General features: G+C 46.6%; 1 protein-coding gene across 4 annotated transcripts in view; it reads left to right on the plus strand.

Moving 5' to 3' along the window:
- The window catches only part of LOC111857141 (uncharacterized), a 38512-nt gene extending 27924 nt beyond the window's left edge, over window positions 1-10588 (plus strand). The window contains exons 32-40 of one of the 4 annotated variants that reach the window (XM_072710511.1): window positions 97-176; window positions 1042-1221; window positions 1525-1678; window positions 2030-6719; window positions 8201-8322; window positions 8484-8574; window positions 9020-9091; window positions 9285-9392; window positions 9924-10588. In XM_072710511.1, coding sequence (XP_072566612.1) covers window positions 97-176; window positions 1042-1221; window positions 1525-1678; window positions 2030-6719; window positions 8201-8322; window positions 8484-8574; window positions 9020-9091; window positions 9285-9392; window positions 9924-9964 — 5538 coding nt within the window. In that variant the 3' untranslated portion in view covers window positions 9965-10588. Of the gene's footprint in view, window positions 1-96; window positions 177-1041; window positions 1222-1524; window positions 1679-2029; window positions 6720-8200; window positions 8323-8483; window positions 8575-9019; window positions 9092-9284; window positions 9393-9923 lie in introns of those variants that run through there. The other 3 variants (XM_072710512.1, XM_072710513.1, XM_072710514.1) reach the window with 3 other exon arrangements.
- The last annotated feature ends 2153 nt before the right edge of the window (window positions 10589-12741 follow it).

Raw genomic sequence — 12741 nt, forward strand, 5'->3', positions numbered from 1 at the left:
AGTCTTTGAAGACTTAAAACAACTGAGATATGGAGATTGTGCCATTATGCGAAGGATGACTTTGCTTCTGTTGTTACTTGGGCTCTTGTTCTCCAGCACTGTACGGAGAATGGTGTGGCCACGCCCCTCGACGACGGACTCCCGGATTTTTACACCAAAAGAGTGTTGCCAGACAGGTACAGGGTAGAGATGGGGCACAAACACACACACACAGACATACACACATGCACACACGCACACGCGCACACACTCACGCACACACACACACGCACACACACACGCACACACGTACGCGCACACACACACGCACGCGCACACACAAACGCACGTGCACACACACACACATGCGCACACGCACGCACACACACACACACACACACAATTTCTATGGGCATAACTGTAATCCAAAATATGACGACCTTGATCCTTACCCAGTCCCACGTGTAACCAAAAGTAACCAAACAAAATACCAAATACTTTTGGCACTTTCAGTTTTTTGATTGCAGCCACAGATTTTTATAAAATTGAGGTTATCTTTGTGGGGACTGAAAAAATGTCCCCACAAGGTAAAAAGTTACAGGTTTTTATCACATTGTTGGGAAATCTGGTCCTCACAATGTATTTATTGCAGAAACACAGACACACAGACACACACACTGGATTGCTCACAATCACAGCCAGGAAGGCACATGTTCCTACTCTAACTGAATGTGCTTGGCTGCATGTTACGCATCTTGTATCACGTTGAAATGTTTTACGGGCACAGGTGTTGTTGAGCTTATTGGCTGTGTAGTAAAAGCTCCCCTCTCTCTGTCGGCACTGGGTGACAGAAGGTGTAGCCTAGCAACGGCTCTGTGTTAGCCCTGCTGTTGGCCATGGTGGTGGGGGCACAGGGGCAGAAGCACATGGTGGGTTTAGGGAGGGGATCTGTTGTTATGATTCACTGGCTTGGCTGAATGGTGGCTTCTTGAGCTTGTGCTGGAAAATCGATGTTGTACCAAATGCTTGTCTTTAACCTCCCTCCTCCCCCATCTCTCACAGTCAACTGTCATCAATTCACAAGGCCCAATCCCTAAGGAGAAAGAAGCGGCGGAACATGCTGGCCATCTTCAACTTCCGCAGGCACCGCCACTCTGCACTGGCCAATCAGAGCACAGATTTGAGTGTATGGGGCGGAGCTTGTGGGGACGAGTGTCGGACAGTGGCCACAGCGCCCACTGGGTAAGAAACTAAGATGTAATTCTATGACGTGAGAACTGTACTTGCCTAATATGCAAAATTCATCTGTTTTTATTAATATGCTGTGAAAACTACATCTCATTACCTATGATTTACCTCATTATCTATTGAGTAAATGAACAACACCTGAATCTACATGTTCAGTACATGTTTTGGACCAGTAAAACATCAAACTTGACTTAAAGACAAATGTATTTGAGATAATGCAGCTATGTGGGTGGATTAGAACTACAGACTCAAGCATCTGAGGTTGCTTGGAAACGCCTTCCATGCCTTTCCTGTCAGCATCGCCACGGAAAACGTGTACACGCTGCTTCAGCCTCCGAGGCAGCCTGAGCTGGTCGGCGAGGGTACTGACGTGAAGCTGGGAATCCAGAGGGGGGAGGATCCGTGTGGCTCCACAGAGGGAAGCCGACCTCTGTTCCTATCCTTCAAACCGGTAGGACATTATCCCAAGCATGTGCTAGAGCCACAATGTTTTAAAAAAAAAATGGACAATTTCTCAGTCTTTATGAGTAAATATTTTGCTTTGCATCTGTTTATTCAGGGCTTTAGAGCCCAGGCACCCTTATGTTGAATCGCAATTGTTAAGCCAAGATGGATTTTATATCCTTAGGGCACAGACTCTGCTTGAGAAATACAAATAAAATGTTGAGGGGAATGATACAGTTGATAATGAACGTTGTTATGCTCCATTAAGTATGTCAATTTTTATACACTATCTTCTGTATCCATTTTTATACTCAAGTAGGGACTCGTTCTTGTGAATAAATGTGCTTTTCTCTTTCAGCGGTCTGAATCAGGCCAGGAAAATGAGAGGCCAACACAGAGAAAGGCAGAGCCAGAATCAGTGACAGAAAGGCAGTCAGTGGCCGACAAACAGACACTTAAACACGCAGAAGTGGATCAAGCAACGGACAAGCAGAGAACAACACACAGAAGGTCGCATAAGTGGACGAGGAAAGATACAATGTCAGACAGACATTTAGGAACAGAGAGACAGTCATTTGAACAAGCAGAGGTGGACCCGGTGAAGGATGAGCAGCTTAAGACGGACAGACGGACACCTAGAGAGGGGACATCAGATCTAACAATGGAGAAGCAGCAGGGCACAGAGAAGCAGCTACAGGGCGTGGAAGTGGTGGACAAAATAAGAGACACACAGACAGGTCGGGAGACACAGGCACGGGTGGAACCATCAACAGACAAAGAAACAGGGGCTGAGAGACAGAGACAGACGCAGAGACAGCCAGGCATGGGACCTACAGTGGACCGGCAGCCAGGCACAAAGACACAAAGACAAATAGAGGTCATCTTAACAATGGAGAGACGGCCAGGAATGGGGAGACAGTCACATAAGCAGGAAAGTTCAGACATGCAGACAGAAGCAGACAGACAGATACATCATGGACAATCAGGAGCTGATGGTAGAATGGAGAGACAGCTGGGAATAAATACACTGAGAGATTGGGAGGGACTGGCAGAGAAGCCAGCAGACAGGCTAACATCCCACCGGGTGGAAAAACACTTGGTGTCCATGATGACAGACACACTAGACAGACATAAGGACATACAGAAAGGGGTACACATGCAGACAGACAGACAAAGCATGACAGACATACAGATGTATATGCAGACAGATGCAGAAAGACAGGCAGACAGGCAGACGGTTTCTATGGCACAGGTGAACAGGGTGACACTTTCTCTTACTCATTCAGGCAAACCCAAAGCCCCAGAGGCATTAGGGTGGACTGGGGCAGAAGGACAGGCAGACAGGCAGATGGTTCCAGAAAGGGAGACAGCCAGGCAGATGGTGCCAGAAAAACAGACTGACAGCCATGCAGTGCCTGAAAGACAGATGGACAGGGAAGCAGTGCCAGAAAGACAAACAGACAGACAGACAATGTCAGAAAGGCAGAGAGACAGGCAGACGGTGCCAGAAAGGCAGAGAGACAGACAGACGGTGCCAGAAAGGCAAATAGACAGGCAGACAGTGTCAGAAAGACAAACAGAGAGACAGACAATGTCAGAAAGGCACATGGACAGGCAGACAGTGCCAGATAAACAAGCAGACAGGCAGACAATGTCAGAAAGGCAGAGAGACAGGCAGACGGTGCCAGAAAGGCAGACAGACAGGCAGAAAGTGCCAGAAAGGCAAATAGACAGGCAGACAGTGTCAGAAAGACAAACAGAGAGACAGACAATGTCAGAAAGGCACATGGACAGGCAGACAGTGCCAGATAAACAAGCAGACAGGCAGACAATGTCAGAAAGGCAGACGGACAGGCAGACAGTGCCAGATAAACAAGCAGACAGGCATACAATGTCAGAAAGGCAGACGGACAGGCAGACAGTGCCAGATAGACAAGCAGACAGGCAGACAATGTCAGAAAGGCAGACGGACAGGCAGACAGTGCCAGATAGACAAGCACACAGGCAGACAATGTCAGAAAGGCAGACGGACAGGCAGACAGTGCCAGATAGACAAGCAGACAGGCATACAATGTCAGAAAGGCAGATGGACAGGCAGACAGTGCCAGATAGACAAGCAGACAGGCATACAATGTCAGAAAGGCAGATGGACAGGCAGACAGTGCCAGATAGACAAGCAGACAGGCAGGCAATGTCAGAAAGGCAGATGGACAGGCAGACAGTGCCAGATAGACAAGCAGACAGGCAGGCAATGTCAGAAAGGCAGATGGACAGGCAGACAGTGCCAGATAGACAAGCAGACAGGCAGGCAATGTCAGAAAGGCAGATGGACAGGCAGACAGTGCCAGATAGACAAGCAGACAGGCAGGCAATGTCAGAAAGGCAGATGGACAGGCAGACAGTGCCAGATAGACAAGCAGACAGGCAGGCAATGTCAGAAAGGCAGATGGACAGGCAGACAGTGCCAGATAGACAAGCAGACAGGCAGGCAATGTCAGAAAGGCAGATGGACAGGCAGACAGTGCCAGATAGACAAGCAGACAGGCAGACAATGTCAGAAAGGCAGATGGACAGGCAGACAGTGCCAGATAGACAAGCAGACAGGCAGACAATGTCAGAAAGGCAGATGGACAGGCAGACAGTGCCAGATAGACAAGCAGACAGGCAGACAATGTCAGAAAGGCAGATGGACAGGCAGACAGTGCCAGATAGACAAGCAGACAGGCAGACAATGTCAGAAAGGCAGATGGATAGGCAGATGGTGTCAGAAAGACAAACAGAGAGACAGACAATGTCAGAAAGGCAGATGGACAGGCAGACAGTACCAGATAGACAAGCAGATAGGCAGACCATGTCAGAAAGGCAGATGGACAGGCAGACAGTGCCAGATAGACAAGCAGACAGGCAGATGTTGCCAGAAAGGCAAATGGACCGGCAGACACACCGGCAGACAATGCCAGAAAGGCAGACTGACAGGCAAACAGTGTCAGAAAGACAGACAGACAGGCAAACAATTTCAGAAAGACAGATGGACAGGCAGATGGTGCCAGAAAGACAGATGGACAGGCAGACTGTATCAGAAAGACAGACAGACAGGCAGACAGATTTGATCAGACATGCAGAGAGACACACATCGTCAAACATACATACATACAGACGGACCATGTCGGAAAGACAGACAGATGCGCAGATAGGTTTGGTTATGCAAACAGACAGACAAGTTGCATCAGACACTCATATGCACAGAAGGACCCTCTCAGAAAGATATACTGATGGGCGGATAGGGTTTGTCACACAGACAGATAGACAGGCTGCATCAGACAGACATACACACAGACAGACCTTATCAGAAAGACAGACAGACACACAAATTGCTTTGCTTAAGCAGACAGACAGACAGGCTGCATCAGATGCTCATACATACAGACAGACCCTGCCAGACAAACAAACAGATGGGCAGATGGGTGTGATTACACAGACAGACATACCGGTTGCATTAGATACACTTTCTCATAGACGTACCATGGGAGGCAGACAGACAGATGGCCAGATGGGTTTGGTTATGCAGGCAGACAGACAGGCTGCCTCAGACTCAAATACACACAGACGAACCCTGTCAGACAGACAGATAGATGGGAAGATGGGTTTGATTGTGCAGACAGATAGACAGGCTGCATCAGACTCACATACACACAGACGGACACTATCAGAGAGACAGACAGATGGACAGATTGGTTTGGTTATGCAGACAGACAGACAAGCTGCGTCAGACTCATATACACACAGACGCACACTGTCAGAAAGGCAGACAGATGGGCAGATGGGTTTTGTTACACAGACAGACAGACAGGCTGCATTAGATGCACATACATACAGACAAACCCTATCAGAAAGACAGACAGATGGGCAGATGGGTTTGGTTATGCAGACAGACAGACAGGCTGCATCAGACTCATATACACGCAGACGAACCCTGTCAGAGAGACAGGCAGATGGGCAGTTGAGTTTGGTTATGCAGACAGACAGACAGGCTGCATCAGACTCATATACACACAGACGGACCCTATCAGAAAGGCAGACAGATGGGCAGATGGGTTTTGTTACACAGACAGACAGACAGGCTGCATTAGATACACATACATATAGGCAGACCCTATCAGAAAGACAGACAGATGGGCAGATGAGTTTGGTTATGCAGACAGACAGACAGGCTGTGTCAGACTCATATGCACACAGACGGACCCTGTCAGAGAGACAGACAGATGGGCAGATGAGTTTGGTTATGCAGACAGACAGACAGGCTGTGTCAGACTCATATGCACACAGACGGACCCTGTCAGACAGACAGACAGATGTGCAGATGGGTTTTGTGATGCAGACAGACAGACAGGCTGCAGCAGACAGACGTACATACAGACGGACCCTGTCAGAAAGGCAAACGGATGCACAAATGGGTTTGGTTATGCAGACAGACAGACAGGCAGCATCAGATAGACATACATACCGACAAACACTGTCAGAAAGGCAGATTGATGCACAGATGGGTTTGCTGATGCAGACAGACAGACAGGTTGCATCAGACACACACACATACAGACGGACCCAACCAGAAAGACAGACAGATGCGCAGGTAGGTTTATTTAAGCAGGCAGACAGACAGGCTGCATCAGATACATATACGTACAGACGGACCCCATCAGACAGACAGACAGATGCCCAGATGGGTGTAGTCATATGGGCAGACAGCCAGGCACCATTGGACACTCAGCTGCAAAGAAGGGCAGTTTCAGAAAGACATGCAGATAGACAGATGGTGTTGGTAACGCCAGCAGACCAGCAAGCTACCCAGGACCTGCAGATGAGTAAGCAGACACCTGCATTCACCCAGATGGAAAGACAAGCAAATTTCCATCCTTTGGGAGAAAGGAGGAAGACTGGAGAAAGTCTGGAGGGACCAGTCCCATATGGGGTAAAACCAGACCCCCCTCCTCAGAGCAGCAAGCCCAGCCTGGCAAAACTGAGACAGCGCCGTCTACAGGAAAGCCCCGGTACTACAACCTGTTAGTGAGAGTGCCAAGCAATACACAAATTTGTTAGGAAGTCGGTTGTTCAAGTTTTATGATGTCTTTTCACAATATGGAAGTAGATTTTTACTACTAAAAATACCACATTAGTGTGGGAGTCCTTTACATTAGGGGGTGCTTTTATAGCAGTTTAAGGTCTCGGATGGTGAGATATTTTAGGTGAGAGAATAAACGAGCGGGACAGCCTGATGCGAGTGAGATAATATCAAGCGGGGGCCTGTTTCCAGCCAGGTCATGAGTGGAATGGCAAGGAGAGTTTAGCAGAAGAAAAGATGCTTGTTATCTCAGTTATCAAAGAAGCAGAGACAGCATAACCAGGTGCTTAACAGGGAACACAAACACCTTTGATTTCTGAACCCGGACCCTTGGAAGAGAAGGTACTAAAATATTATGGTGCTTAGAAAAGGGTGTCTTTAAGACCAAAAAAAGGAGGGAAAATGGAAAAACAGTCCTTCTGGTATGCGAGATCTCTGAGCAGCATGTGCAACAGAGTTATCAAAGTGTGGGGGTGGCAGGGGGGGGGTAGCATGGAGAGAAAGTGAAAAAAAGTCAAAATAATGGTTGGATGGAATCAAAGCGAATGAGGAAAGATCACAGTGAGAAGCTCAGAAGAAGCAGCTGTGGGAACCTGAAGAGGACTGGTGAGCATAAATAGGATCTGTGTGAGGATCACGCGCATCCTGAGAACAGGCAGCGTCTTGTTTGCACTAAGCATCTGAAAGCCATTCCGCATCGACTTTGAATTATTGGCACATCGTGCACCTTCACATTCAAAACTAAATAAAAATGGCTGCTTAGTCATTCAAGATTCAAGAAAGTTTTTTACGTTATGAAGTCACAGACATTCCTCATAGACAGTGGTGTAGGAACTGGCGGGACATATCCCCCCCCCCCCTGCCCTATTTAATTTGTCTTCGTTCATCACACCCCAAAAAATAGACCTTTGCATAAAATTACTAAGCTGCATCCTCCACAGTTTTCAAACTCTCTCCTACTTTGTTGCTCATACGTAACACAACGGTAACCAACACAATAAGTAGTCATAAAAAAACAACCAATAAAAATCCCAAAACACGCAGTAATACTAATTTTGAACCTGAAATTTGAGGGAATAAATTACTTTTTATATGTATCCTTCCTGGCTAGAGGAGCTTTTTAATGGTAGCTGTTGAATAATTGGTGAAGGGGATTAGTTGGGTCCTGTGGTATAAGGGTCAATTCTTGATAGACAGACTGAGAGTAAAACTGAGGCAATGAAAACTGAGCTGATGCTGTTATCTTACTGTTCTGATTAATAAGCTTTGATTTGAGTTTAACAGTAAGAGTTATCCGAGTTATACTACAATGTGATATTAAAGGTGAGAATAGTTTCAAAAAGTGATCTATATAGCAAAGTTGAAACCCGCAGTCTGAATGATTTTCCAGTATACCCCTCCGACTTTCAGGTGTTGAAGAGGAGGCCAACGTGAACGGTGAGAGGGAAGAGCAACGAAAAGACATAAGAGGCAAAGACGAGGATGCCGACAAGGGAAGGACAGGGGTACGGCCTTCTCCTGTCCCCGAAAAGGTGCGTGTGCGTGTCCTGGTGCCCTTTGTATGCCTTATTTACTCCTGTGCATCTGAAATGACGAACACGAGTGTATGTTTGTCTTGGTGCGTGTCGTTAGTTCTCGTGAAACGTTGTGTTAGTATCAATGTGCTCTCCGGGTTCATTTCCTCCGCACACAGCCAGTCACGCCCACTGCAACTGAGATGGCCAATGAGAGAAAGGTCCCGCACTCCTCTACCAAGCTTGGCCCTGACGTGTCGATCCCCCAAGGTAGCTTGTTCAGATCTACAGCCAGTGTTAATAACACTGGTTCATTGACTGTTTAAAGAGGGTTTCTGTGAAAAATTTTATAAGGATGAGTCCTCAGGGTTTTAAATATATCATAGTCATTAGTGAAAAGTTCGGATTTTGGCTTTCTCTTCAGAAGTGGCTTTCTGAACAGAAGATGCTGAAGATTGAGATGTTTACAGCAGGAAATGTTATGGTCACGTCCCACGTTTTGTTGGTATGGCTGCTGAGAGGTGTTGGTTTGTGGTGCGCGTGGCGGTTGGATGAAGATCACGCTGAAGACCATATTTATCATAATGATGAAGAAGTTGATGACAATAATTATGTTGACGAAGGTGATTGGAGTAAAAAAAAAGACACCAAATTGAGAATGACGGATATGATGATAATGGTGAGTGATGGACGTGATGCATTCTGTGGTTAACAGGGGAGACATTCATTAGACCTGCAGCACCTGTAAAGCCACAGAGGAACAGGAAATTACTTTCCATTGACACAGGTATGCCTCAGAAGAATTTGCCACATATGTCCTGCATGGCAGCCTAGAACTTTCTAGAATCATACATGTGGCGCACACGCTTTGCACTTGCAGCTTTATGCATCCTTGTTTTGACCTCACTGGGTCCTCATCTGTCTGTCCCCCCCGCTGATGGTGTGTGTGCTCCTGTGCCACTGCTGACCTTTCCCTTCAGGCACTGACCGGGACAGCCCCGGTAATGCAGAGAGGCCCCCGAACCGCAAACCCCCTGTGAAAAAACCCAGGCTCCCCCAGAACAGGGCCAAATCGCAGGAGCTCCTTGGTACTGTGTCTGTGTGCCATGTGTACGCTTGTTTACATTTGTTCGTTCGCACATTCCAGACGTCTGTGGCAGGCTTTGCCGTCTTTAAGGTTTGCCATCTTGAGAGTGTCTGGTTCAGGTTCCCGGAGGTGTCTCGCCACTGCCCCTTTGGGATACTGACTCTGAATTTCTCCAGGAAAACATCCGACTGTGTAAATGGTGATGACCGTAAAAGTCAGTTTAGCAGTAGGATCATCTGGGCACCACAATCATTCTGATCCAAGACTGAACTGACATTCTGGCATTTTCCTGGGAATACGTGGTTTCCATACCTGACCGCTGGTTTTTCTTACACAAAAAGAAATGCACCTTGCATCTGTGAGCTAAACCTGTACTTTGCATGGTTTCAATGTTACAGCCCCTAGCACAGTCTAAACGCAGCTTACAGAACATGGATATTTTAGCTTGAAAGGCTGATGGGGCACAGGCAGCGGTGAGGACACAGCTCTCTTCAGACCAACATTGATGATATCATTTTTTTTCTCGCTATAGGCTATGAAAACGCAGTGCCTGGAAGCAGTGCCCCAAAATGAACCGTGGAGCTCACCTGGTGCTGCAGGGGGACAGTGTTGCCAAGACAACTCTGGGATGCTCTGCTCAGTGTGGACAAAGGCGTTAATAGGAGAGGCGGATGGTGTAATGGAAACGAGAGCTGTTCAGTGTGGATGCGACGAACACCGTTTTGTGAACTGCTGGATAGTAAATCCACAAACACGTATATCCACCCGCCAACACACTACACCCCAGCCTACAAAGTAGTTACTCCACTCACCACGCCCCCAAATGCGTTGTTTTTAACGTTTTTCTCTATAGGGACTCACAAAACCGCAAACTGTGTACGCCGCTGTTCATTTTCTTTCGCTAGTTGCTGAGGCTTCAATCATTATTATGATTCAGATTATTATTATGATGATGATTATTATTATTATTACTATTTGTTGTTGCTGTTGCTTTTTTGTATGATTATGGCAAAATGACCATCATACTTTAATCTGTGTTTTAACCGTTAGCTTTATATGGTTGTGGATACTTGTTAAATGAAATCAAAAGCTATTTATACCCCTTTCTGCTGCCCTTCACTGAAATGTGATATATTTTATAAGAAAAATCCTCTAAGAATATATTAATTAATAAAGAAATATGCTGAGAGAACTAAATGAGTCTTTTTTCCTTTTATCAGGCTTGTTTATGAGTTTTTATCGTCACCTTGCTTTTTACTGAATTGATAAATAAAAAAAATGCAAAGGACCTGTAGACAGTTCATGATGTTGAACAGCAGGGGGAGCCTGTGGACAGTGAATAATGTTGAACAGCAGGGGGAGCCTGTGGACAGTGAATAATGTTGAACAGCAGGGGGAGCCTGTGGTCATCGCATCGGAAATCCACTAAAACAATAAAAGAGACCTCAGGAGAAACAGAATGACAAAATTCTGCATGCTTGATCCTACTGTTGAATGCTTAGATTTCATGATGCATCATCGCGACAACTGATGCTTAAAGAGTTTTACGGGTCACATTACATTTTGAGCATATGATTTTTGCATGAGCCTATAGGTTTTAACTACATTTCATCTACGTTCAAGAAAATAAAGTTCTGTAGGACTTCTCGTCACATTTTAACCAGTTCATTGCCATTTTCAGTACTGATTGACCCTGGCATTTGGTTCCATTAATGGCAGTAGAAAAGTAGGCCAACCCGTAAGTCCCCCCCCCCCCCCACCCCCTCTGTACAGGTATCCCTGGGCTCACGGCTGGTGGGCGGGCGCATCACGACACCACTGCGATCCTGCGGCCCGTCTCCCGTTACTAAGCAACATCCGCTCGGATTACAAAGGTAGAGACGGAGGGGGGCATGGATGGCGGGAGCAGGATATCAGTGGCTGGAGAATGAAACCCAGGATGAGCATGACCTGGAGGGCAGCAGCTTCCATGCCTGAGACTTACCTGGAAGATCATGTAGAGTAACAGTGGCTGTTCACACAGCAGCAAAGCTTTGATGCGCTCTGAGTATCTACAGTACGTGTAAGTCTGACCATTCCTGTGTCCTTAGGGTGTTTCAGGGACATGTAAGAGTAGGACTCTTGTTAGCTGGAAATCCTATCTGACATACTCCTGTGGGAAGGGCGGCCATCTGTATGAACTAACCAGCCAGTGTTTGCCTGTCTGCCTTTAAGGTCCCGGGGGAAGAGGTCTGTGTGTGTGTGTGTGTGTGTGTGTGTGTCTGTGTGTGCATGTTTGACAGCAAACGCTGCTTCCACAGCCTCTCAAGGGGCCACTGAGGGCATCATACTTACATAGCGTCTGTGTATGTGAACTGATGCATCCAGGTGTGTGCCAGAAATTCATGCACATCTGCACACTTGCACAGAGGGGCACCGCCTCTCAATACACAAACCACAAAATACCAGTGTCAATTATGTGTAATGGATTCAAAGGATTCAAAGGCTTTACTCTCATTAGTAAAATTACAATGAAAAACGTGTTTCCATATCTCACTTAGACGTAAACACATACTGTATAACAAAGACCAACAAATAGCAAAAAAAAGGAATAGCAGTCAGTAACATAAATAGAATATATACAATTTATAAACAATACATGATATACAGAAAATAGGCAATAACACGATGCTGAGGTTAACGATGTTTCTAATGTTGTTACCTGCTTATACACGCAGAGAGTGTGGGTCAGTGTCAGCACTAATGTGCATGAGCTTAGTCATACCAGGATATATTTGGGTATGTACAGTATTGGAGTATATCTGCAGTGTGTTAACCGTCCAGCTTAAACGTGGTTTATGAGTACAGTGGATAATATGAATACGAATCCTGTGCTCTATATATAGAGTAGAATATGTTTATTATTAGCGTACAAACTCTGAGCGCTTTTCTCCAGCAGTGCTACATATAATAAAATAAATAAAATGTTTTAAATGATAATAATATACACAATAGGGATATACAGCATAAAACTGAAATGCTGAATAGACTGATTCAGGCCATCAGGATGTTCGGGAATTTTCCGTATGGGCCAGTATTGCATGGGCCAGCAAGCCCGCATGACCAAGGCACCAGACTTCATGTTCCATACTGGTTGGCCGATGCAGGGTCGTTGGGGTCTGGAGCCTGTTCCAGAAACAATGGGCACAAGGTGGGGAATTACCCAAGCCGAGGAGCCAGCCCATCACAGGGCACACGCACCCTTCATGCGCACCCCTCACTCACACCCCTCACGTGCACCCCTCACTCACACCCCTCACCCGCACCCTTCACGCGCACCCTTCACGCACACCCTTCACGCGCACCCTTCA

This window comes from Paramormyrops kingsleyae, chromosome 4, assembly GCF_048594095.1.
Source record: "Paramormyrops kingsleyae isolate MSU_618 chromosome 4, PKINGS_0.4, whole genome shotgun sequence".
NCBI lineage: Eukaryota > Metazoa > Chordata > Actinopteri > Osteoglossiformes > Mormyridae > Paramormyrops > Paramormyrops kingsleyae.